Source organism: Lissotriton vulgaris, chromosome 5, assembly GCF_964263255.1.
Source record: "Lissotriton vulgaris chromosome 5, aLisVul1.2, whole genome shotgun sequence".
Lineage (NCBI taxonomy): Eukaryota > Metazoa > Chordata > Amphibia > Caudata > Salamandridae > Lissotriton > Lissotriton vulgaris.
In genome coordinates this window covers 1,160,319,596-1,160,347,456 of record NC_141693.1, presented here as the reverse complement: position 1 = coordinate 1,160,347,456, position 27,861 = coordinate 1,160,319,596, and the positions used below count along the sequence as shown (strand labels likewise).

Below are 27,861 nucleotides of genomic sequence, written 5' to 3'. Positions count from 1 at the left end.
AAAGTCCAAAAAGTCCTCAAATACAAATATCCAGCAGCAGTCACAAAAAGTAATCCTTCCAGCTCCACAGCCAAATGAAAAGTGACCAGGACATGGACAAAGCACTGGGAGGAGCCTGCTGGACAGGAACAGGAAGTTGGAGACTCTGGGGCACTTCCTTCCTCCCACCCCACCCCAAAAAAATGGACTCCTGCACCAAAAAGTGCAGCCAAATGTCAATCTGAGGAGTTATTCTGATGAAAATCCTCCTTTTCACAAGGTTTATGCTTCCTGCGGTGGATTTATTGTGCAGAATTGCAATTTTTGTAATTTCGGGAACGCAAGCTGTTCAAATCTCCCGCCGGAAGTCAGCTGCGCGCCGCATCTACGTGTTCGGCATTGTTTACTCCCGCAATGCGTGATCGCGGGCCTTTATGACGTACTCGCGTTGTCAAACGCTCGCTGTGCAAGATGGCAAGCCGCGATAACGTAATTGCGTTCGAAAAACTCTCGCACGATCACGCAGCAAGATCGAAAATGGTGCAGCACACGCAAAATTGGGAGAAAAACAACTCGGCAGACTGAGAATCACGTTAAGTCAACGCCGCATGCGGGATATTGTATTTTTAAAGCGCGACCAAGCAAAATAATTTGTAGCTTGAGAATTTGCGGATTATTGGGCGAATTCGCGCGGATCGCAAAATCATCAAAAATCCGCAAATTCGCCTGCAAAATGGACTTTACGCCCACGCTTAGTTTTTGTCAGTGTGTGCATGCAAAAATCCCAGCTGAAATCCGGCAGACACCTCACCATACCTGACTGAAGGTACCTGTACCCAACTATTCATCTGAAAATAAATGTATTAGGTGGGTGTAACATCACAACCCCCACTCCATCCACAAAGCTGCTCCCCTACGGAGGAGGGCTACAGGCAGGTGGCGGATTTTAATTTTACTTAACCCTCCATGCATTCATTACCTTTGGCCTACATGCTCATTTGTTCACTCACTCACCCTTGTTCTCACTCTCATTTTTACTCTCCACTGTTCCAGAAACTATGCAAGGCTCAAGGATCCATGTAATAATGCAGGCTACTGTGCTTCAGAAACACTTGTGCACCATCTCCTCTTCATGCTTACATCATTCCAAATATTCAAATACATTATTAGAGGAGCTGGCAAAAAAACACAATACCTGAAAAATTCAAATGTAAATGGTGCTATAAGGAGCACTTTTATTGAAAGGAGATCGACCTTTGTTGCTCTTTATAACACTTTCTTGGGTGAGGGCCTGTGTGGCCCTCTACTTCCGTACTTAGCTGGTTGAAGAAAAAAAAACGAACACGAACAACTGCCTATCACACACTTTAGCTGCAGGGCAACGCCACAGGAAGTCCTTTTTGTGACATCGGGATAAAGCAAAAGGGTGGATCGGTTGTTTACTATTAGCGTTCCAGAGCCTAAGATAATATTTCATTCCAATTGAATAATGAAGCTGTTGCAGCTTACTTTTAAATTAACTTGTGTTTTTATTTTTTTAATTTTTTGATTATGAACAAGCATAATGGTGCTACAAAAACTGTTAAATAACTACAAGGACGATTGGTGTAATGTATTTATATCTGTATTTTTATTACTTCGTACATATGCCTTCTTACTTTTTCTCCTGTATGTATGATCTTTTTACTATATGTACAGAGCTCTTATACCCTGAAGTGTCAAGTTTGCGCTATCTAATACTACGAATAAATAAATCTAGTCTAATTGTATAATTTCTACTATGCCAAAACTGATTCACTTTAATTTGTGCGTGCTATACTCCGCATTACACAACACAACATGACTGAATGCCATACTAATAACCACTTTACTCTGCAGGAAGTCTGAAATCTCCTCACCGAAGGACATTGAGTGCCGACACATCTAAAATCAGTGTGTCTGAAGGCTCCTCCGAGGAGCCTGGATCTGCCACATCATCCCACAGTGATCCTTTCACCAATGGCAGCACTGCTTTGCCCCAAAAGTTCGCCACACTGCCAAGGCAGCGGAATCCTTTCGAAGATGGCCCCGAGGCGTGGGACGGGGACGTTGGAACTGCTGGCTGGTTCTCCAAGCCTGGCGAGGCCAAGAAGGAGCTCAAGAAGAAGGAGAAAGCCAGCCTCTTCGACCGTGTGACTGACCGTGTGACTGGAAAGAAAGAGGGCAAGAGGTTGGAGCATAAACTCAGCAATGGTGGGTCGGACGGTTCCAGCAGCAGCAAATCCCCTGGCTTCTCTGGCGACAACCAGTCCAGCAGTGCAGAGTACGACTCTACAAACCCTTTTGCGACCAACTTCAAGATCACCGGGGCCATGTCTTCCAGGTTTGGGTGAGTTTTTACTGTTTTAGGCCTAAGACATTGCTTTAGAACGATTGCTGCTGCAGTGAGCGAACATGAAAAGGACACATTGTGCACAGTAGAGGCAGGTCTCTAGGCGCATGACCTGCTACAAGATAGGGACTGAAATCATACTTGTATTCAGTGACACAGCAAAGGTGCCATAGACCCAGCGCAGGCAAGGCAATTGGGTATCTATGGTTTGGAAATAGAGACCGCTATAATTGGGGTGCAGTGGGCACCTCACATCCCTGGCCCACACTGCACCTGCTCCACCATTGATGACTACGTATATGCTTCCACAATAGCTTGATCTCCTCTGTTCCACTTCAACGACACTTAATAATTTCACACAGACCACTGGCTCCATGCACTTCACTGCAGCCTGGCGTGCTCTCAGATAACTGACCGCATGAACATTAACGAAGCAGGATTTGTTAGCACAACATAATGTTAGCACAACACAATGTTAGCACAACACAATGGCTCTGCTTCATTTAAAATTTGATACAACCCTCATCTTATACTTTTCATTACATCAGTGCATTTATAGAGCGCGCTACTCACCCGTGATGGTCTCAAGGCGCTGAAGGGAGGGGGTGGTGCTGCTACTGCTCGAATAGCCAGGTCTTGAGGTGTTTCCTGCAGGTGAGATGGTCGGGGTCAGTCGTAGGTGGGCTGGGAGGGAGTTCCATGTCTTGGCGGCCAGGTAGGAGAGCGATCTTCCTCCGGTGGTGGTTCTGCAAATCCGTGGGACATGGGCGAGGCTGGCGGAGCGGAGCTGGCGGGTCGGAGTGTAGAACGTGAGGCGATTGAGGTATTCGGGGCCCATGTTGTGAAGCGCTTTGTGGGTGAGGAGCCTGAATGTGATCCTTTTGCTGACTGGGAGCCAGTGCAGGTCTCTCGGGTGGGCGGATATGTGGCTGTGGCGAGGGATGTTGAGGATGAGTCGTGCAGAAGCGTTCTGTATGCGCTAGAATCTTTTCTGAAGTTTGGCTGTGGTTCTTGTGTATCAGGCGTTCCCGTAGTCCAATCGGCTGGTGACGAGGGCCTGGGTGACCAGCTTTCTGGTTCCGGTAGGGATCCACCGGAAGATTTTCCGGAGCATGCGCAGGGTGTTGAAGCATGAGGATGAGATGTCGTTGACTTGCTTGGTCATCGTGAGAGAGGAGTACAGGATGAATCCCAGGTTGCATGCATGGTCCGCGGGTGTTGGTGCGGTGCTCAGCACTGTGGGCCACCAGGAGTCGTCCCAGGCGGATGGGGATGGTTTGAGGATGAAGACCTCCGTCTTGTCTGAGTTCAGTTTCAGACGACTGAGCTTCATCCATTCCGCCACCGCTTTCAATCCTTCCTGGAGGTTGGTTTTGGTGAGGGAGAGTATCAGCTGGGTGTCGTCGGCGTAGGAGATGATGTTGAGGTTGTGTTTGCGGGCGATGGCGGCGAGGGGGCTCATGTAGATATTTAAGAGGGTTGGGCTGAGCGAAGAGCCTTGGGGTACGCCGCAGATGATCTTGGTGGCCGCGGAGCAGAAGGGGGGGAGGCGGACTCTCTGGGTTCTGTCGGAGAGGAACGAGGTGATCCAGTCCAGGGCTTTTCCTTGGATCCCAGTGTTGTGGAGGTGGGTTATTAAGGTGCGATGGCAGACGGTATCAAAGGCGGCTGAGAGGTCTAGGAGGATGAGGGCGGTTGTTTCCCCTTTGTCAAGCAGGGTCCTGATGTCATCGGTGGCTGCAATGAGGGCAGTCTCGGTGCTGTTGTTGGCTCGAAATCCGGACTGGGATGGGTCGAGGGAGACGTTTGCCTCGAGGAAAGCGGTCAGCTGTTTATTGACGTTCTTCTCGATGACTTTTGCAGGGAAGGGAAGAAGAGAGATGGGGCGGAAGTTCTTAAGGTCTTCAGGGTCGCTGTGGGTTTCTTCAGAAGGGCGTTGATCTCTGCGTGCTTCCAGCTCTCTGGGAAGGTGGCTGACGTGAAGGAGTTGTTTATGATGTTCCGGAGGTGGGGTGCGATGATGGTGTTGGCTTTGTTGAAGATGTGGTGAGGGCATGGGTCGGAGGGCGAGCCGGAGTGGATGGTGTTCATGACGTGGGTGGTGTCTTCAGTGCTGATGGGGGTCCAGGCGCTGAGGGTGGTGGTAGGGGGCGTTGTTTTGGTGATTGGAGGCGGAGTCTGGGCACCGAAGCTGTCGTGTATGTCGGCGATCTTGCGGTGAAAGAACGTGGCGAGGGAGTCGCAGAGGTCTTGGGATGGTGTGATGTTGTTGCTGCTGGCGCTTGGGTTGGAGAGCTCTTTTACGATGCTGAAGAGTTCCTTGCTGTTGTGTCTGTTGTTGTCCAGCCGCTCTTTGTATGATGTCCTTTTGGTGGTATGGATCAGGTGGTAGTGTTTGCGAGTGGCGTTTTTGAGAGCTGTCAGGTTTTCCGTCGTCTGTTCGTGGTGCGAGGTTTTCTCGAGAGTTCGGCAGGATTTCTTCGATTCTTTGAGGGCATTGGTGAACCATGTGGCTTTCCTGTTGGTCTTGCCTGGGGGGTTCTTCAGTGGGGCAAGGGGGTCGGCGCAGTTGGTGATCCACTGTGTGAGGTTGCGGGCTGCTTCGTTGGTGTCAATGGTGTCGGTTGGTGGGTTCTGGCTCAGTGACGTGGTTAGCTGGTCTGTAGTGACTTTACTCCAGCCTCTGCGGGGGATCTGTTGTGGGCGGTCGTGGGATGTAGTCTTCTTGAAGGTGAAATGGATTCAGCTGTGCTCGGTCCAGTGTAGTCCGGTGGAGTGGCTGAAGGAGACGTGGTTGCTGGCGGAGAAGATTGGGTCGAGCGTGTGGCCGGCGTAGTGGGTGGGAGTGTTCACCAGTTGCTTGAGTCCGAGGTTGGCGAGCAGAGTGGCGGTGTTGTTGTTGTTATTGTTCTCCAGGTGGAAGTTCAGGTCCCCTAGGAGGATGTAGTCTGATGAGGCGAGGGCATGCGGGCTGATGAAATCGGCGATGGTTTCACTGAATTGTGTGCGTGGGCCTGTAGATGAGGGTTCCTCTGAGGGTGGTCTTTGGGTCGGTGTGGATCTGGAAGTGTAGGTGTTCGGCGGTGGTGAGGGTATCTCCGGTGTTGGTCGTGAGACTGATGGTGTTCCTGTAAATGATGGCGATTCCTCCTCCGGTTTGGTTGACGCGGTCTTTATGGGTGATCTTGTAGCCTTCTGGGATGGCTATGGTGATGCCGGGGCTGAGAAGGTGTTCATCCAGGTATCCGTGAGGAAGGCGACGTCCGGTGCTGTTGTGACAAGGAGGTCCCAGAGTTCGACGACGGCTTGTGGACGGAGCAGGTGTTGAGTAAGATGCACTTGAGGTGGTTGTTATTGTTTGGTCCGGAGGGCGGGGTGTAGGTTCGGAGGCAGGTGAATTTGCAAGCTTGGCAGGAGAAGGGTCCGTGGGTGTGCCTTGGGGTGGCTCGGTAGCAGGTGGATGGTCGGCCGGTGTTGAGTGCGTGGAGGGCGGCGGTGTCGTATCTCAGTCTGGTTTCCTGGTTTCGGCGGGGACCAGGGGTCCTGGCGCTGGGCGCAGTCGACGGGCGCAGACTGGCTTGCCTTAGGCGCGCCAGTGGCGCAGCCACTGTGCGGCCTCCATATGAGGGGAAAAGGGAGGGAGGAGCAGCTGGGAGGCGGGAGCGGGGCGGCGAATGGTGGGACCATGGGGCGGGGACGCAGCGGCGGGAAAGAGCGAGGGGGGAGTGGGAGGGTGGCACAGAAGGCAAAAGGGCACAAAATACGGCGGGGCAGGCAGAAAGACAGGCAGCAACAATGGGCACACAGTAAACAAATGAACAAAAATGAAATAAACACGGAGGAAACCAAAGGACGAACCAGGGCACAGCGAGTGGCAGCAGCAGGGTTATCGTCACACAGGAGGACCGTGTGGTGGCTGTGGGGGCGACCTACCTGGTGACTGTGGACCGTTTGTTGTGTGTACACAGTCTCACCACCTTCTTCTGGCTCTATGTTGTATTGTAGTCTCCCTCTTTCCCCATCTCTCTGGCCCCACACACCTCCATTTATACTCCTCCTTTTCGAACCACATCCATTTGGACCCATAGCCTTTAACGTCTCATACTTCTAAATCAATGGCCCTGTGCACGTGGATGGAGTCTGATTCGTTATCCCAACACAGGCTCTCTTTACTTGAATGGAGTCTCACACCTTTGAAACTATACTTGTTCTGTGTACTTTATGGATGCCTAAGTATCCTTTCTCACCGACCTGCTTGAGGTCTCCCTTCTGCTCCTCTGGCCTCATGCACTTCCATGTAGTCTCACACTTTGACATGACTGGCCCCAGTCCCCTCACATTACTGTTCCTGTGACACTCACATTCCTACCCCACACCTCTGTCTCTAACACTTGTTTTGTGGCTTCCTGTACAGGTCACTGTCGCCATGCACTCTAGTCACAGTCCTAGCCTGCATCCCAAGGCTTGCGGCTCGAAGATCATAACACGCATTAGCCCATGTAGTCCGCCTTCCTGCCCTTGCACCAGTTGTTGCTTAGTTTCTGCTCTGTTGGTACCCACATCCGTGCATCTCTATGCATCTCCCACAAGGACAGCCACAGAGGATGTCTGAAATGCGGAGGAAATAAGGAAGATCAGTGGGATCAAGACCCCCGAGGATATTAAAGCATGCCATCGTCTGTCAGATGACGCCCACCCATTGGCCGAGGGACCGCTTGTGCACTTTTGCCAATTTGCAGGCTCTGGCAGGTGTGAAAGGGAGGAAGTATCTTTAATTTGAAGGTGTTGTTGGAAGCTCTGTGGAAGATGCCGGGTGCGTTATTAATGAGGGTCCGTGACACTGGCGATGGGTAATTAGTCTGACCCGCAGTGAGTGCCTGGGTAATTAGCCCGGTAGGCAGCAGCGGCCACAGGATAGGACACACCTTCGGTCTGTCTGCAGACTGGCACTTGGCAGACGGGTGCAGTGCACATGCTGAAGGGTTGTTGGCCAGGTCTCTTGTGCTTTCTTTAGGAGGGGGGGAGCTTCGACCCTGCTGTACAGGAGAGGCTATTCCAGCGAACTTCATAACGCAGAGGCGCGCGGATGTGCCTTTGGAATGGCAGAAAGTGGCGGACTGTCCACAGCGGAAGGGTTCTTCGCTCCTGGGTTTCCAACAGGGTCTGCTGTAGCTCAGCTTGACGACGAGGGCGCTGGGCCCGGCCCTCCATGTTACCAGGTTAACCACCCTGGGTCTGGTTTGGGGCAACGGTGAGGGTGCTGGGCAGTCTGCCATCAGCCTCATTCTCAATGTTACCAGGTCAACCACCCTGGGTCTGGTCGGGGCAACGACGAGTGAGCTGGGCAGTCTGTCATTAACCTTACCCTCAATGTTACTAGGTCAACCACTCTGGGTCTGGTCCGGGGCTACGATCTGCCGAAAGCTCGTTGTGGAAGAGTGCTACCTACTGGGGTGTAAAGAGGGGCTCAGTGCGAGAATCTCTGCTTGGGACTGACCCCTAAATCTTGGCCCGGTCGGGAAGGTAAAATGAAAACATGGGAATAGTTAAAGTGATCAGTAGGAGCTTTCTCCAGGTAGGAAACCCGTGTTTTTTTTAGGATTTGACAAAGGTTTAGAGTTGTATAAATTGCATTCATCAGAGCGCTAGAAAGAAAAGCAGAAATTGACAAGCCTTCAGTAAATGCAAGTGTTAATTCCCTTGCTGTTGGTGTCCTGATAATCCCGCCACCCACCCTAAATGCTTCTCCAGCTTCTAAAGAGGAGCAGCCGAAAAGGAAGCCTTTGTGGTTGTCTGCAGCAACATGTTTTGGGAGCAGGTACCATCTTTCTCGGTTACAGCCGGCGCAGTTCTTCATAATTCCTTTGTGGTGTACATTTGGAACTCTTTCCCTCCGGAAGTAGTCTAGTTGTTTCACTGTATTCAGAAGTCTGCCACTTTATCACTGTTCTCTTACTTCACTCCAGAGGTTAGGTGTCTCATGTATGGTGTATTTTATGCAATGTCTGAACTTGCTGCACTTGCTTTCTTAGCAGCTGAGGAGCCTACAATTAAGCTAGACCTCAATTTTCCAAAAATGAACGAGTTCACGATCTGGAGTAAGATTGGATACGTCTTTCAAACATCAAAATGTCTCAAAGTTCATTCACCGCTTCGAACTTTTCGAGCCTATTTTTTAGGGGAAATTGTCATTTTAAGTAGGAAACACCGCTTCGTACAATCAAAAAGCCAGATACTTCTTAGTAACAGTAATTGCAATGCTGAATGGTACTTGCATTCTCAACCAACACGACATGCAAACCTTTGTTTGTACCGCACTCTTAAAATATTACTGTTTTTCTGTTGTGCCAGGCTATATATGCAGGGTAGGGCTGGCCTATAGGGCATTCAGGCAGTGCCCAATGGATGGTCAGACAGATCAGTGTGTGTGCCGGTTTTATTGCCAGGCGGGCCAGTTTTTACTGTAGATTTTCCTGATATTACCACTTTTATTTTTAGCTATATGTTTTGTGTGAGAGGACGGGGACCAAAGCATACACTAAGAAAGTGGTATAAGGACCACGATTCGAGTCAGGACAATGTCAAGAGGACGTAGAATTGCTGGAACCCCAAGAAACCACCCAAGGTGAGTAGATAAGGACCCAGCGGAGAGCATGTGTAGTGTAGGTAAACAGCTGTGTGCTCCGTACAAGTCTATGTACAAGTCGTAGTTGGATTTTGAAAGATTGAGGACCCTTCCCAGTGGACCCTGATGTATACATTTTCACCTGGGCCTATATAAAAGGCAAATTGCCTCGATTTATGCCTTCTGATGTAATAATTGTACTTGGTAACCCAAAGTAGTTGTCTATCCAGGTTATCAAATGACACCTTGATGCCCTCTGAATTTTTTGTTTGGTCCCCCAAAGTAATTAACTATATAGGCCGGTACTTGACGGAGGAGGACGTCGTTTTGCACGCTGATTCATCAGGCCACGTAGGAACCGGGGGATGCTGCAGCTCACTTTATCAAGAGTGTCTAAGCAATAGGATCATTATATATTCCCTCAACAACAAGAAAATAATAGTAGACGACAGACGGAATTCCCCTTCCACCTTTTCTACCCTGGTTCCATTACTATTGGATTATTATCTTCACTTTGATATGCCACTTGTACCACAATATAATTTTACGGATACACTTACGCATCCCATAACAACGGGAGAAGATCCAAGAACATAATCTTTAGTGACTATTTTGCCCTGAAGAAGTCCCTTGAGGACGAAACGCGTCGGCTGTAGATCCTGTGTATAGCTTTTCTTTTCAACTGAACTGAATAAAGAACTTTCAAGAATACAAGAAATAGCCGATGTGATCATTTCTGTTGACCTTATCAGAGTTAACAGTTTCTAAAAACGTTGAAGTGGTGCACCTTGACCTTTTTCAAATCCTTTCACAGTTCATGTTTTGAACCTACACTGTAACGGTGGGTGTTTTGAAGTGTGCACACAGACTGCCCCATGTACTAGAGGGTGGGCCCAAAAGAAAAATATTTTTTGGAGAATCTTTGACTAGGTGCTGTTCCTTTGGGAATCTTCCACTGTTGTTCTTTCGTCTAAACTAATTAACTATCTAGGTTAACAAATACCTCCTTGAAGCCTTCTGGGATTATTTATTTGTATTTGGCCCTCCCAAAGTAATAGCTTGTCAAGGTACTCCGCTAGGACACAACGTATATTGTGCTAATTTACTGTGTGCTAAATAAGTTTACTGAATGTACTTTTGCCTCTAGCCTCATGAATAGACTAGAGGGATGTGTTTAGAATAAATACATATATACCTGGTGTGGTTCTCCTTTCATTTGGTCATTCATGAGATTATACACTGGTAAAACAAGCAGCTTTACATTCCTTCGAGACTTAGCCTGAATGCTGCTCTCCACAACTACCACTAGGATAGCTTTCTATAGGTTGTCTTTAAACCTACCATCAATAAAGGTCGTTTGGACTAGTGCTAGGTGCCCACTAGAATAGTGGACAGCATATGCCAGGCCAACTTTTCACACAGTTTAGCAAATATTGCCATAGCAGTTTCTTCATTGCCCCTGAAATTTTCCATTCTGTTTCCACATTGCCATAACCAGTTTCATATTGCTCTAGCGAAGCACACATTGTTGCTCCGGGAAACCGCCATTCCAGTTTCCAAATTGCTGTGTTAGTGTTACATTGCTCCAGTTATGTGCACTTTACAGGTTGTACTAAGAGTTGACCCACATGCTGTTCCCCAGGCCAGGTTATGCCATGAAAAGCTAGGAATAACTATCATTTGCTAAGACTCACACTTACATGCCCAGTTTTGATTTCTAACGCCAGGTATCTTTATTATGTGCGGTTTATTCAATGTTCATGGGGGCGCACCAAATAGAAGTCCAAAAAGATAGTAAATAGAATTTATTTTTTCTTTATTTGGCTTTGTCCATCATTAAAATACAGATCATCAAGTAGTAAACAACGAATTCAGCCAACGCGTTTCACTCCCTACCAAGGAGTTTCTTCAGGGCTGTATTCTTCGGCGTTATCGGCGTGTCGGCATGGCTGGTTCCAAGCTGCTTATGCCCAGTTTTGATTTCTATCGCCAGGTATCTTTATTATGTGCCATAGAATGCTTTCATGTGTCTGATATTGGCATTATAATCCAGTCAAGGAGTCAGAAGGCCCAGGAGATAACAATGGTACAGAGGCCAACAATGCAGAGCACATGGCAAAGAAACCCAATGGTATATTTTAATTTGCTGAGCTTATTTCCATTGATCATGAAGTGCAGTGCTCCAAGCACTGGGAAAACAGGACAGCTCAGTGGCGTCTGCCATTAAACCCGACTTCACACACACACACACATATTCTGCGCATGCGCATAGTAGCACCACTTAAACATGTGCTCAACGTTCCTTATTCCTCTTCCTCTGATTCCAGTTAATACAATTGGGGGGTGGAGGAGTGTTTGTGCAAGATCACTAACAAGTTGTAGGAAGACCCGTGAGAGTTGCAAAGAAGTAATCCTAGTGTGAAAACACAGACAGGACTGGCATTCTGAGAGCCTCGGTAAAATGGGCCACCCATTCAAACACCTTTTTGCTTGGGTGTTGCAATTGCCAGGGGTTTGGAGTTTTCCGCACTTCTTGGAGTTTTCTCCAGGTGGCTGTCTGCAAATTAAGTTAGCCGGTCTTTAATAGGTGGAAAGGGCCATTAAATCTCAGGACATTTACATGTTGTTGTTTGGGTAAAACCCCAAAAGCTGCATGCTATTTCCCATTTCAAGGGGTAGAGCTTGTAATGGGTGCTATTTAAATCCCAAATCCCACGTTTTTGGTATTTAACAGGTGCAATAAATTGCACATGGATACCAAGGCACTTGTAATCGAGGCGTAAGTCTTATTAAGGGGTAGACAATAAGGGGACAGAATTACGTAAAATTAATGGCTGTCCCATTATTCCACCTCTTTCCTTTCCTGCCTCAGTTACATTGTGGGTAGTGCTGGTTTGCCTAAAGCAGTTGCTACCGGCTCCTCCTTCTGGAAAACTTGCAAGGAGCATCAGAGGGGCTGCCCTTCCAAAGCTGGGCATCCCGTTTTATCCCTCTGGGGCTGCCATGTTGTCAGAAGCCACTCTGGCAAAAAAAATAAACCTCATTTGGAAAAAAGGTTTGAACATTGACTGGCCAGCCTAAACTCAACCAATGCCCTAAGTAGAAATTCCAGTTTTAAAGCAGGAAGGCATGTGTGCAAGCTATTTGTATATATGTAATGAGCATATCCAAGCTCTGCGTCAAACTATCTTTCTAAGTGTAAATGCCCTATCCAAGTGTCCCTTTTGTGACCAGTGGCTGAAATGTTTACTTTTGTTCTTTCCCTGCAGATTTCACTCCAAACCTTCCAGCACTGAGGATCTGGGCACGGCTATGTCGAGTGAGCGACAACGTACCCTACAGAGGCAGATGCAAGGCCAGAAGGACAAAGTAGGTAGCAGGGTCTATGTAGGGTTTACTCCCACTAGTAATTTCCCTCTTAACCTCTACCCCTATCAGTGGTAATCACGAGCAGCAAATATTTGAGCTCATCAATACAGAGGATAGAATACAAATCTTCATGATGCATTGAACCCTATGAAAACGTGCAGAAGGTGGACACATTCAGACACGTTTAGACTTGCAGAGGCTCTGAGACATTCTTTTTACGTTGTTGCCAAGTAGTTCGTTAATACTTTATCGCCTAATGAATGAAACTGTTGCATTCCCATCCAATAGGCTGTGTTTTGAGTACTAAGAAATAGGCTATGCAGAAACAGAAAGAGTTCCAACCACGTATGACCTTTACTTATTTCAACAAACGAAAGATCACAGCCCTTACACTGTTCTTCATTAGGACTGATTCCTTAATTGTTTTATTAAGTTAAAATATGAAATTTAAAAAGATAAGTCGGTTGGTAGGTATTCAGTCTCACTCCCGTCTAAAAGCATCCTATTTTGTAAGTACATTTAGTTGACTTAAATGATGTTTTGATTTTTTTTTTAGAAGTGCATAAATCTTGTTTACGGTGCTTCCTTTTATATGTAGGATAATCACATGTAAACAAAAGAGCAGTGGGTGTTTTCAGACTGTATTTCTGAATTCCATTAAGGTTTTTATGGTGTTTACCGGCAAGTTTCTTCAAATTTTCACTTCATTGGGTCTTTTAGTATTAGCTCACATCTGACCAGCTAGTGGGTTTAAGAAATTGATTATGTAAAGTATGCATTTTTAACATAATTTCCTTCAGATATTGTCAATGTTGTGCAAATCTTGAAAGTGCGAATAGGGAAACTGAATACTGAGTGAAAGGTGGACTTGCAATGTCAGCCAACGAGAAACAACCTTCATACTTAGCTGCTATACCAGTCACGAAAAGAATTACTTTGATGTCTATAGCAGTTCATATCATTAACTTGTGATAAAAGAATATACTGCTTTCCTGTATCTACCATACCTGTTCTATCTAAGTGGTGGAACATTGAACTAGAGATGGGGAGACAGCGACCGAGTGGGAGAGAACGATGAAGAGGGGCAGGGTGAATAGGGAAAAAGGACAGTGAGATTGAGAGAGAACGAATTCGAGGCTATGCGCTGTTCTTGTCCCCATGCTATATCAGTTGCATGTCTGACGGAGGCTCAAGCAAAGCATGAAGTAACGTCTCCGGTGCAGAAAAGACAAATAGTCTGCATTTTTCTTTCTTGTTAAAAATCTGGGTGGCTAATGAATGAATTAAACACTCACCTGTGACAAAGCACATTCGAAATGTTTGCCTCTGATCGCATAGAACCCTGAACCTAAGGAATCTGAAAAATGGCAACAAGTAAAATGAGTGAATGGCTTGGAAGTGAGGATTCCCATTCACTTCTATGATAAATTAACTTTATAAAGGGTGATTTATTGTTGGGAAAATCAGTTTAACAAAAATCTAGAATACGAAGGATCTGCACCATCTTACACCAGTTACTAATGGTGACGCATGTTATGTATACCTTTTTTTGCTTTGCTCTTTTTCCATGCCTAACTGCTGTGAAAGTTCCTCCGCATTGGCTTTGTGGAGGAGCCCCATCGATTTTCAGGAGAAGCCACAGCCCACTTGGCCCAAGGGGCATTAGAGGGACTGGTGCTATCTACATATCTACACCACCTCCTGCCCATTTCAGGAGGCCATTTTGCATATCTCTGACGCCCTCCGAGTGTTGTTGACTGGTCTTTGCTACAGCATTTGTGCGATAAACCAAGTAGCCTAAATCACATGCAGGTTCTGCTAATTATGGGCGGGTGAGATCTATGGACTGCTCAGAGGTCACATATTTCTTTCTGTGCCTTTGCAGTCCAGCCAATCGCAGTGTTGCTACTTCTTAAGAGGGGACATTATGATTGATTGGCCAAGCCAAACTATGCACTCGTTCAGAAAATGTTATTGCAGTGAGAAACAGCACGGATTGCAGGAAAGTGCCTTACTGCTTACACTATGCAATACATGGTTCTTTCAAAGTCATTCATAATCTCATATAACCACTGAATAGATTATCAATATACGTATACCTAAAAGAAGAAATTCATCATGAGAAACTCAGAGACTTCTATGGCCATGTTTTGAATTTGTGAGGGTCGACCAAATTCCTAGTTTTGGAGAAGCATTTACAAAAATATTGTAAGGGACATTACTGCTTAAAGAGAACTCTGTCCAAGCTAACATTGGGTACTGCAGCGAATAACTTTGTTGCAATGAGTTGTTTTAGGTCTCCCTAGTAACTTCATCACAACTCGAGTGCACTTATTTTCTGGAGCACCATGTCTACAAAATCTGTTTGCTTGTTTTATACATTTTTGACACTTGCGCATATTTAACATGAGAACGTCACAGACCTATATCTTCAAAGGAACGAGTGTTGACGTAACTGCTTAAATTAGCCAGGTTATTAGGAATACAGGGTTGTTCCCATTAGATATCCTAGTGTTTACAGTAAGCACCATGCTGATGTAAACTGCCTCTTTGAGCACACGAAAGTTCAGGCCCACTGCCATCTTTCCTCTTTGGAGGTTTATCCCACATCACGGTCACTGTAATTTGACCAAGCCAGTAATGGAAATAGATAGGCACATCTGTGGTTGTTGAAGGTACTTATTTGTGTTTGCAAGCGTGGGTGTGTATGATTCACAGTATATGTTGGAGGGTGTTTGCCTCAGTTGCTGATGTTATATGAGCATATATATGTGTGTGTGTCCCCTCACTGACGGCCCCTCTCACCTAAGTGCCACATGATGGCACTTCCTGAGGCAAGGATAACAAACAACAAGGTGATGGAATGAATGCTTAGATTAAACTCATCTTCTGGCCTTCACTTGGACCACAACATGTGTTCCTATCTAGAGGGGACCTGGCTGGTATTTGAGGCTGGATTTTATCCAAAGGAGCACGAACAAGACTGATTTGCATTTAGTTGGTCTGTGTCTTGAGTGGCATAGTGGGCCACAAAAGCATATGGATTGACATAAGGCCTCAAGTAATTATCCGTGGCTGGGATTCATTTGAGCATTCCATCCACCACATTTTTGTTTTCCTGTGATAATGGTGACCAGAACAAGCATAACAGTGAAAGAAACTTGCATTAAAGCAAAACTTGAAATATTGTGTGCTTTATTAGCAAAATCATGTAAATAATTTGCTTATTCTGGTGATCACTGGTACAGTAGTAGTCTGTGCAGGGGCAGAGCTGGCCATCCCTTAACCTATGAGGGACATTCTTATTTGTCACAGCGGTGGCAATGCCTCGCTCATGGTGGGCATCTCCAGAACAATGATGGCCGTACCAGCCAAGAGGAGACATGGCACAAATTACCTGGCCAAAGATCAGAACTGAAATTGCTGGCTTCATGTCTATCTACAACTTCATTCACTGTTTCATATAGGACAGGGACAAGTACTCATCGAGAATTGCCATGGGCACTCCTCAGTGCTGAAGAGTAAACAACTGTCACAAAACAAATAAATAAATTCCAAGCATTTTGGTAGCCATGCCAAAAGAATTGTTGCCTTACTTGGCAAAACTCTTCCAATTCCTAGGCTGGCACAATGTGGGTGTGCCTGGTGTTATGGTAAAGGCATAATGAATCTCACTACTAGAGACACTACCAGTATTCGTTTAATGAATGTTGCAAGGCATATTTTCTCATCGCATCTTGAATCACAAAGTCTAAAATATACATGACATTCATACATCTAGCGGCAGCGCTGCCGAAGGCATTCCTGATTCGGCAGTTTGGCCTTCAACGAGGATAGGCCAGAATTGAACATGAGGCTGGGTTTTCTTAAGTAAGATTCTTCTGTAAAAGCACAATCTCGACTTGTACTCTCTTTAATTGATCAATGGGGGAAGTGTGGCGTCTGAGTTCTTAACGCTATCTAATGGCAGAATCTAGTTGTCTGTATTGTCTGATCTTCGCTTGCCACTAGACTGAACCCACTTGGCAGAAGGCCTTAACCGCATCTCTCAGGCTGAGTGCTTTGGAATTTGACTGAGCAATGCATCTGCTGGAGTAAACAATACTTTGACAACTCTGGGTTGGCGGGTGTTGTTGGGGGGCGGGGTAGAGTGGAGTTACTAAGTACTGTAAGTGGGACCATGAGAATCTCCTTAGAAATTAGGAATTACTCATAGAATCAATAATTTCGGACCCAGTTCCCCTTGCTCTAATCCTAATTTTTCCACAGTATTTCACCTGGAAATGCCATCTGTTGTAAGCAGGTGGGATCTCTGAGTGAAGGTCACAAGGTCTGCAGAGTCTATAACTCTAGTTACCTGCCCCATTGGACTTAAGAAGCCACGTGCAATGATGACCTATGTGGTATTTTTTTTTCTTTTATTTTGCCATAGAGTGAAAGTTAAAAAAGGTTAATTTGATAGAGACATCTATCCATAGATTCCTTATCCTAAATATTCCCCAGGCATCAGACTTGATCCAGAACTTTTTTGAACAGTCCCCTAACAGACGAGTAGGGGGCGTTGTTTGGCTCCACGTGGCGTTGTCCACACTGAAAGTGGCGTGTACAGTGCCTATATAGGCTTCACCCCAGTGTGCTGACCTCAGTTCCTTTTCCGCATCATCAGTATGGATCTGGATGAGCTCGCCTCAGTCAGTTTTTGACTGAACTTTTCAACCGTTTTGTTGAATTTTAACAGTTTGCTTTTTTCCACCTGTTATGTACTATGTCTCCAAAAAACTGACTGGTTTCAAGCCTTGTGGTGCTTGTCATGGGCAAATGTCTGTGACAGACAATCTTTTGGTGTGTCTATGGTTCCTGTAACGGGACCATGACTCCACGCCCCGCACGAAAGTCATCAATCCGCAAGTAGGCCCTGAAGCTTCTGATAGCTCATCACGCGACTTTGTACCACTCTAACTCCTGTTTGCAAAGGAGGTTCCGGGACTGCTCTCAGAGTCGCTTGTATCGATCATAGTCGCGATCCCGGACTTCTTCAGATCAGTCCTACAGGAAGAAGTTAAAGCATTTGCTGACTTCTCCATGCCAGTCGCATTCGTCGGATGAGGCTCGGGAACGACGCCAGAAGTCCAGGCTCCACTCCCAGGTTGTCTTTGTGGAGCCTGTGCCTGACACTGGGTCTGTTCTGCGCTTCCTCAAGTTTCCTGGAGCCAGAGTGACCCCACCCAACTTGGAGAGTTGGGGCGATCAAATCCCTCTGGAGCATCTTCGGGCCCCATGGATTCAGGAGCGACTCTGACAGGGGTTCCACCAATAGGTTGTCCTTGGTGCCAGACAGGCCGTTAAGATCTGTTGATGGATCTGGACTGGCGTGACCCCGACTACGCGACCTCCTGTTGGCACCGTTCCAGTGGTGCTGATTCCAGCATGCCGACCTCCATCAGTAGTGCCAAATCCATCATGAGTCTAAGCTCTGATATGGAGCCGGGCCGGCGTGGCCTGACATCGGTTCCGGCGCTGACCAGACCCACTGAGCCTGAATTGGAGATGGAGCCCTACTTCCCTGAAGGACTGTCTGAGAAACACCAAAGAAGGAGTGGTTCTTTGGATCCCTATAGATATTCAATCCCCTGTGCAGAGTCCATGGCCGACGTTACCTGGTATGACTACTTAGCCGATGCCAGTGGTGGACATCTCACCAGATACGGGCATCCTCCCTCCCCCGACTGTGGCTTCCTTTGCAATGATGGTCCGACGAGAGGCTGAGGTCCCGGACCTTCAGCTGACGACAGTTGAGGTCAAGACCAATGTCTTGACAGAGGTGCTTTAACCCAGGGTCCCCCCCCCCCCCCCCCCCCCCCCCCCTCAGAACCCCTACTCCCAGATGAAGACCTCACTGATGTCCTGTTTGTGGCCTGGGCCAAGCCATGCACAGGCACTCCTGTGCACAGGACTATCTCCTGCCGCCATCATTCCACCACTAGAGATCCAGCCTTTCTCACACAGCACCCCACCCCGAGAGCCCTTTGATAAAAATGAATACAGTTAGTATGGTAGTCTGAATTTTAACTAGGGAAAGATAGCATTTATTGCTGAGGGCTATTTGCCCAAATACATTAATATTGTTGTGTGAAATGATACCTTTGAGTGCCAGTGTTTATTTGTGCTCAGACTATTATGGGCACCTGGTAGGTGGCAGGATTTGGCACCAGCTGCCCCAGTGGCGGGAGATCACTTTGCACAAATGGGTGTTTCAGATTGTCCAGAGGGGCGATCCTCTGGCTTCCCAACAGATCCTACCAAACCCCCCCCCCCCCCCCCCCCCCCCAGTTGGCTGACGGAGGACCACCTTTTCCTCTTATGACCAGAAGTACTGGCTCTTCCGGCCAAAAGAGCCACTAAGAGGGTGCCTATATCAGAAGTAGATCGTGGTTGGTATTCCCCCAACTTTCTGGTGCTGAAAAATAATGGAGGCCTCTCTCCTAGACCAAAATTCAAGATGCTCACTTTGGCTCCGGTACTGTCTGTCATAGATCCTGGAGACTGGACGGTAGCGCTGGAATTGCAGGACACCTATTTCCATATCCCCATCATGCCTGCCCACAGGTGTTGCCTGCCGTTCATGGTAGACCAGGAACATTATCAGTTTGCTGTGCTCTTCTTTGGCCTTACCAGTGCCCCTCAGGTGTTTATCAAGGTAATGGTAGTGTTTGCAGCACATCTGCTGAGGTCAGGGGTTCTGGTCTTCCCCTTCTTCGAGGCAGACTGCTGAAGGCTGGATCGCACCAGACATTTGTCTCCCACATCCAGACTACGGCAGACCACCTGCATTTGCTGGGGTTCACTATCAGGGTGTCACAGTCACACTTGACTCCCTCTCAAATGCTCCCTTTCATTGGAGCTAATCTGGATCTAGTGCAGTTTCAGGATTATCCTCCGGAAAAGCAAGTCCAGGATATAGGGGCTGTGATTCTTATGTTTCAGCCTCTATCATGCATTGCAGTGATACTGACTCTGAGCCTGTTGGGTCTCATAGCCTCCTGCTGGTAAATCATGTTCTTTGGCATATGTGGGCTCTGCAGTAGATTCTGAAGTCCCAGTGGGCACTGCATCAGGGGAACCTCTGTGACCTGGTCCAGATAACAGAGAGAACTGCAAAAGGTCTGCAGTGGTTGGTCACGGACTGTGATTGGGTCGGCTGCAAACGCCTCTTCCTTACCCTTCCAGAGCTCACATTAGTGACAGATGCATCACTTCTGGGTTGGGGCAGCCATCTGGAATAGGTGGAGATCAGAGAACTCTTGTCTCTGGCAGAATTTCTGCTCCACATCAACAGTTGGAACTGAGGCTGATTCGCCTGGCATTGAAAGCTTTTCTTCCTTCCATCAAGGTAAGGCTGGCTTTGGCGTTCACAGACAACATCACCGCCATGTGATATGGCAACAGACCGGGATAGGAGGAGTCTTAGACCCTATGCCAAGAGGACCTGCTTCTCTGGACTTGGCTAGAACTTCAGGGCATTTCCCTGGTGGTTCAACATCGAATCTCATAACACCAGAACTGACAAACTCAGACACCGATGCCCCATGGATCACGAATGGCATCTCTATCCAGAGGTGTCATTAGGTCTCTTCAAAAACTGGGGAGAACCTTCATTAGATCTATTCGCTATCGCTCAGAATGCACAATGACAGCAATTTTACTGACTCAAGTTCCCAGGGTGACTCGCTCAGAGACACATTTTGTCTCATGTGGAGCTCAGGACTCCTGTACACCTTTCCGCTGATACCCCTCCTGCCCAGCGTTCTCAAGAAGATCATGAACAACGAGGCCCAAGTCACCTTAGTGGCTCTAGATTGGGCAAGGAAAGTCTGGTATCCTGAACTCCTGAGCATTAGCATCTGTCCTCTGATAAGGTTGCCCCTTCAGGAAGATCTCCTGTTGCAGCAAGTGTGCAGGGTCCTACACCCGAACCAGCACACACTCCATCTACATGCGTGGAGATTGAGCTGCGACAGTTGAGAATATTTGACCTCCCTCCCCAAATGTGTGATGCCATCCTGGCAGCCAGGCATCCCTCTACTAAAATGATTTATCCCTGCCGATGGGACAAATTTGTGGCTTGTTGTGTTGCCAAATCTGTTGAAACTCTGTCTACACCCTGGTCTAAAGTCCTTCTGTTTACCTTATTGCTTGCCCAGCAATGCCTTACCTTGGGCACAGATAAAGGGAACCGTTCCGCCATGTTGGCCTTCCTCTGGTTGCCAGATCATCTCTCCCTGTTCAAGTCACCTGTTGTGACTCTTTTTTTCCTGAAAGGGTTCCATCATGTTTCCCCCTACACCTTCCATCATGCTGCAATGGGAGCTGAATTTAGTTCTCACCTTTTTAATGTGTTCGCCATTTAAGCCTTTCCACAGCTGCCCACTGAGACTGCTTACCATCACAACAATTTTCCTTGTGGTTATAACATCTGCTATAAGAGTTAGCAAATTAAAGGCGCTTTCCTCTACACAACCTTTTTCCCAGATAAGCTGGCCCTTAAGACCTGTGCCACCTCCTTGTCAAAGGTAGTCACACCTTTTAACATAGGGCAGAACATCACTTCATACTTTCTTCACCCCATATCCTCATACCAAGGTAGTGGAGAGAGTTAATCCGCTTGGATCCAAAAAGGAGCGTTCTCTTTCTACATCGATCAAGCAAAAGACTTCTGAGTGAACGATCAACTCTTTGATGGATTTGTGGGTGTGAAGAAATGAAAGGTAGTCCATAAGAGAACCATTTCCAGATGAATTTTCCTCTGCATCAAATATGCTACACAATGGTCAAGAAACAACCCCATGAGGGCATGAGAGCTTATTCCACCAGAGCTAAAGCTGCGACTATCGCACTATCTCGAGGAGGCCCAGTTTTGGACATATATCAAGCAGCTATGTGGGCATAGCTGCACATGTTTGGCAGACATTACTTCTTAGACAGTCCGGTCCGGTGGGATGTGCATTTCGCCCATTTGCTCCTCCAGTACTTTTTAGTGTAGGAGTCCGCAGACCCATCTGTGTGGAGAAATTGTTTTGGTATCTATTCTAAGGTAAGGAATCATCAACTATTAGTCCCTGTCAGATGAGCAAGTGACTTACCTTCGGTAATGCCTTATCTGGTAGAGACTAATTAGCTGCAGATTCCTTACCGACCTCCCTTCCTACTCATTCTGCTAACTGTATTTCTCACATCAGAGATCTTTGGCACAATGGTCGTTCCACCTCAATTTGTCTCAGTCCTTCTGGTGTGGACAAACCATCATGAACTGAGGTCAGCGCGCTCTGTTGGCACCTATGTAGGCACTGCACACTTTGCTTCCGTTGTGGACGATGCCACGCAGATCCAAACAATGCCACCTATCGGCACGCAATGGGACTGCTCAAAAAGTTTCTGGATCTAGTCTGATGCCTGGAGACTATTCTAAAATAAGGAATCTGCGGCTAGTCTCTGCTAGATAAGGTGTTACCGAAGTTAAGTAGCTTGTTGTTTAGAATGAGTCTTCTCAAAAATCCTGATCAACGTGGGCCGTCTTATATGAAAACCAGGGAAATCCTAACCAATCACCTTGTATGATAAGTGGAGAAAGCTGCTGTGGGGTCTGTATTCTAGGTAAAACCTTCGTTCTCGTTGCTGGGTTCTATGAGTTGAGCACTCTGCTGAGGCTGTCCTCCAAGGCACACCCTATCCTGAGCCAGACCACTGAGGTAAGTCCTTCTGTCAGCTGTGTCTTTGACTTAGGTCTTACTGAGAGCCAGTCTCAGGCCCTGCTCTTTCTGGCAGCTGACTCTTGGCATTAGGCCTTCTTGTTGTTTAGCCCTGTCCATCAGGACGTGATGCCAGATACACACCTCTAGAAAGAATGTATTGCCTGTCCGTGCAGTGAGTGAGGCCTTCTATCCAGCCTTCCAGCTAGATATTCTGTGGGACAGTCTTTCTAGTGACGTCTCAGCTCCGTGGATGCTCTGAGCTAGGTCTTCCCACCAAACAAGCTTCAGGGGTGGGTAGGCTTCCGAGCAAAACGCACCTCGATTAGACGTCTCCAGGGTTGGGCTTTCTTGAGGGCTGGGCCTTATAGCTCTGTTTTCTTGAGGACCATGCCTCCGACGTACAAGATCCATGTGGACCTGGTTTCGGTTATTGCATCGCATAGGACTCCGAGTTTGCCTCCAAGACAAGCTTTCATGCCAGCCGCGCCTCCGAGATGGGCACGTCTGACAGCAGGGTCGCTGTTTTAATTGAGCCCTCCACGTGAGGTGCAGAGGTTGTTCCCACACTTTCACACAGCCCGTTTCCCTTCTGTTTTTTTCTCTTTGGTTTTAGCATTTACCAATTAGGCCTCTCTCGCCTTGCTGTTCTGGTGCCAACACCTGTCTGGGCGCGCGGGCCGGAGCAGCAGCCAGTTGAAAGGGCACGGTGATCCGTTGGCAGCCTAATTAAAGAGCTCGGGTAGAAGATAAAAGACAGGGAGGCGTAAGATGTGAGAGGAGCCGGCATAATATTCCCCGCGCCGGTGCTCCTCATTAGCGCACCAGTAAGCTGCGCGTGCCAAAGCCAGTCGTCGCGAGGTGCCCCCTGTGCCAGTCTGTACCAGGCTGTTCTAGGCTACGTGGGTAACTGCACCCTTCAAGCACGTTGCAGTCCCGGTTTTATCTCCCCACCCCCAGCCCCCCCATGCAATTACCAATGACCTGGCTGTGTTGCCTGCAGGTGAGAGCGGGAGTACGTGATTCCAGTCATCTCTGGCGTGTATGTGTTTTCTTGGCATCTTTGTAATTCAGCTATCCGGGATATTTAGAAATATGCGTTTGGCACGAATTCAGTGTAAATGTTAGAAACTACATATTTTTACTTCATGCATATTATTTATATCTGTGAATGTTATTGGGGGGGGGGGGATTATGTAGCAGCCGTGCTACTTCCCATGCGCAAATCTACTTCCCTAGCTCCCCAAGGCACCACCTTGTGTGAGGTGCTGTGCCGGATTTCATGCATTTGCTGTACTTCTTGCTGGTGAGATTTGTCACTTCAGACATCACTTGGGCAGCAGCAACAGCAGGGCCCTTGCCTCAGACCTCTCCTGGAGCTCGCGGTTGGAATACATTTTGCTCCATGCTCCGCTCGTGTGTCACTTGAAACACTGACCCCAGCGCTGGAGCAATGACGTATACCATCCCTCTCACGAGACTCCTACTAGCTTAACTGTAAAGGGGATCGGTGGCCTGAACCTTGGAACTGAGGGTTTGATAAATTGATACTCATTACGCGACCAGTTATTGTCTGATCGATCTCAAAGATTCTAGTTTTAGGGCTTGATGTGTCCACCCACTTATATTCTTTCCTTTTGAAAGGGCAGGCAGCCTCTCACACAAACACACGCATGCACCCTTCAGCAACCGTATGTCTTTGGTGACGTGATCTTCAGATACAGAGTTGGACTTGGAAGTAAGTATGTGTCCTGTATTCTTCCCGCCTTGGGCCTGTCTTTTTTAAATATTGCTAGCCCATCTCTGGAAGGGATACGTTAAAACGTGTCACACATTACCACGCCTCCCTCTGCTAAGTACTGCATTAAAAGCTCGCAGTAATTAGTTGGGACACCGGATCTCCCTTATGGTCTCAGTAGGATTTTTAATTTAATAAAGTAAATGCAGTGACCCTCTAATTTGGTGGATTCACCTGGAGCCGCCTGGAAAGAAGAAATTGTAAGCACTTGGTTATCATGCTGTCGCCGCCTGTTTCTCATGCTAAAAAAGGTGTTAGCATGTAACATACATGCCCAGGATCGCACAATGTGATCAAGTGGTCTGCCAGCATCAGAACGTAGGTGTCAGTTCTGAAGCAGGTAGTTCCATTGCTATACCGCACTCCAGCTGAAGGGGTTCTTGGCGGGTTTGGACCCCCTCCCTCCCCCGCTAATCTGCGTTTAGTCCAGTGGAATGGGTGCTTGAGGCGATTGCTTTCAGTATGCAGGCGCGCTGGGATTTGCAGCTTGTTTTCATCCTCCTGCACTTAAGGCCGTTTAAAATAATAATGTCGTGATAAGCGTTTAGTGGAAAATAAGTCAAGGAGAACTTGGAGCTCAGTGACCGTGGCCAGTCGATAGCACGTGTGCGAGTCCTGCCGTGCTTGGCCTCCCACTTATCAAGCGATCGAGCCTGAAGGGTCGTTGGCCTCCTTGTTGCCCCCACTCCACCACGTCTCAATTCCACCTAGTTAGATATTGGAGCAGGTAATTCATCCGGACCCATTGCTCACCCGGCCTCTTTAAGAGCCTCTCCCGGTTATCAACCGCAGCGCCGTGGCTCACCGAATCCTTTTCACCCTGCCCACTCTCTCCCTGACTTCTGAATGCCCCCTTGTCTGCGGGGATGTTTGCGCCCTCCCGCCCATCAGGGTATAGGTGAGGTACCCCCTTCAGCCATGCTGCTTATCTCGCCTCTCCCTGCCTTTCACCTGTGCGCTGTCCCTCTGCCTCGAGGCTGACTGGCCCATACTGATTATCACGAGAGCTCCCTACAGGCCATGCCCTGTGCCCAGGTGTGTGTGTGTGTGTGTGACTCTCTCCCAGCACCACTGTCCCCAGAGGATTTTTCCAGATACTCTCAGGACGAGCTAGCAATGCCAAGGGGAGGGGATGCGTGTTTTTTTAGTTTCATAGGCGTGCCTGACTGTTTAGGAAAATGGCAAGAAAGGAGTAGCATATGGGTGAGAAATCCACTCATCCACTCAGTAATACACATCTCAGGCATCCCACATTGGACCTTAACTAGGGTTTGTAATAGCCTCTTATTCAGAGAGTGCTCCGAGCATGCAATTACAAATTTCATTTCCCATCTGCAAGACTGATCGTAAAGTCATATTTTACATAATGGAAGAGTGGAAGGAGGATTAGTGCATAATGACAAGGACATTAGAAATAAAACCATGGCGCAAGCCTGCCGCCTTCACTTATTGCTGATAAGCAATGTTCCCTCAAATGTTTTACTCTGGGATGTGGCAATGAGGGATCGCTACGCACTGCAGCCTAGGTTCTATGTGATCAATACCTGCAACAACTGACTATCCAAGAGTGTTAACCACGCAAGCTATCAAAATCTATTCCATCTGCTACTCCCCTTCAATTCAAACCCTGCCTTAATGCCAGACATTTTAAACAAAGCTCATACTGGGAAAGCTACAAGTTGCACAGTTGGAGGAGGTTGGGCATGCAAACTAGAGAGGGGTGCGTTTGGCAAAGAATTGATGAGCTGATCATACTCTCTTTTGTCCTTTTTACTACCAACCGAAAAAAGTCTGGTCTCTGAAAGGCGTTGATAAGGAGAGTACGGGTTATTAGTGAGCTGGTGGTTATTTTTGCCATGCCACAGTTATTTAGAAAATCGGGTAACAAAGACACCAATTAGTCAAAGAAAAACTGCAACCTGGTAACCTGGGCGGATGTGAAATCCTAAGCACTCTAGTTTGGACATGCTTGTGCTAGGGGATACCAGAGTTATGATGGTTAGGGTAGTGACATTTTTAAATAAAGCGGACCGCTCTTCTTGCTAATTCTCTTTTGCTAGCGCCATTTTAGAAATATCTGCAAGAGTTTTTTTTGCCAAAAGTGGTCTTGTGGCTACAGAAACAAATAAAGTGAAGTGGTGGCAAAAATTCCTTTTTCTGTGTACCACAGATTCTGTTTTTTTTCTTTTTAAAACATTTCCACATGAAACATATTGTTTTTGTTGATGATCTTTAGCAAGCTAGTTCTGGTGACCACCTGCTTCTAGCCATGTGTGTAATGTAGGCAAATGTCAATGTCTTTGGAATGGCTTGGGATATTGTGATCTTTGAGGAAAGGGGAATGCTAACTCCACGAGAGAAAGGGAAGCTTAAACTGTTTTGGTACTTTCTTGTAAGCAGACTCTGTTCAAATCAGGGTGCTTTCCACAGTTAAATGACCACATTACGAAAGTGTTCTCCATCTAAGGATGAATCTCTCCACACTTTATAATAATTGCCACCGTTCTTTCTCCTCCCCCTTTGTAAATCCTGATCTTAATCTGAAGGGCTGCTCCATTGGCATTGTTGTTATACCCCAATTAACCCAGTACAGTCCGCTTCAGAGATGCTTCCAGTCTTCGAGAAGTTACATGCAAAACCACTGGCTTACTTCTCTTCATCCTCTGCTGGTTATGGCCTTCCAGGAGGCCATGTTACAAATGTTTGATCACAGTGAGTGTTCGCCTCTGTACGTGGTGTTGCCATTGTCCCTGAGACTTTGCAAATGATGCTTTTGCCTATAGTAATAGTGGCGCGCACTTTAGTCTCAAGTCTGGGCCCTTCATGTTTAAAGTTATGTTATGTTATATTAAAATACTTGCATAGCGCATGGCTGCCCTAGCATCGAGGCGTCCCAGCGCTGAAGCAGAACACAGAGTGAGGAGGAAGGGCAGAAAAATTAGCAGTGGGAAAAGAGCCAGGTCTTCACCAGCCTTCCAAAGGTCTGGTGATCAGGGTTGCTATGAATATGTAGAGAGAGGGAGTTCCATAAGGTGGGAGCCAATCTCTTAAAAGAACGATCACCCGTTCTCAATCTCCGTATTCATGGGATTCTGGCAAGGAGCAGGTCTGCCGAGTGTATCGCTTGTGTGGGTATATAATAGGCGCATAGGTCACTCAGGATTCCTGGGCCGATGCCTGTGAGAATCTTATGTGTGCTACATAATGCTTTGTAACAAACTCTTTGTTAAAGGGGTAGCCAGTGTAGGCGGCAGAGGAGGTTGGAAACATGACAGTGTTTAGGGAAGGCAAAGATAGCGCAGGCTGCAGTGTTTTGGACACGCTGCAGTCTTTTAAACACAGATTTATTGGAACCCAGAAGTAACACGTTACAATAGTCCAATCTGGCCAGGGTGGAAGCTTGGATGATCAGCTGACTCGTTTGAGATAAAAAAAAAAAAACAAGTATGGGGTTTAGACCTCGCAGCAGTGCAAAGCATTTCCCGGCCACAGATTTGGCATGCAGCTCCAGAGTGAGTTCTTTATCCATCATAATGCCCAGTTCTTTACCACAGGTTTGGATGCTGGAGGCACTCTGAGCTCAGGAGTCCACCATTCATTGTCCCAGAGATGGGAGTCCTTGCCCACCAGAAGGATCTCTGATTTGGCTGAATTCAATTGAAAATATTTAGCAGTCATCCACTTCGAGGTGGCCATTAAATCTTCTTTGAATTTTGCATCATCCTAGCTGGGATTGTTGAAAAAAGTGATCACCAGCTGGGTGCCATCTATATATGACACCAGGGAGATGCCGCAGGGTTTGGCTATCCGCGCCAGTGGTCTTGGCTATCAGCGCCAGTGGTCTCACGTAGACATTAAATAAGCTAGGGCTGAAAGCTGACCCCTGAGGAACACCGCAGCATAGTGGGTGTGTGCGGGAGGAGAAAGGAGGGGCAGTTACTTGGAATGTCCGATCGACCAGGAAAGACGAGAG

The 27,861-nt window shown here is 47.3% G+C and overlaps 1 protein-coding gene across 1 annotated transcript in view; it reads left to right on the top strand.

Moving 5' to 3' along the window:
* Positions 1–27,861, top strand: part of RAB11FIP2 (RAB11 family interacting protein 2) — a 133,143-nt gene that overhangs the window by 91,896 nt on the left and 13,386 nt on the right. Inside the window, exons 3-4 of the mRNA XM_086922920.1 lie at positions 1,858–2,347; positions 12,245–12,344. Of these exons, the coding sequence (XP_086779046.1) occupies positions 1,858–2,347; positions 12,245–12,344 (590 nt within the window). The remainder of the gene's footprint in view (positions 1–1,857; positions 2,348–12,244; positions 12,345–27,861) is intronic.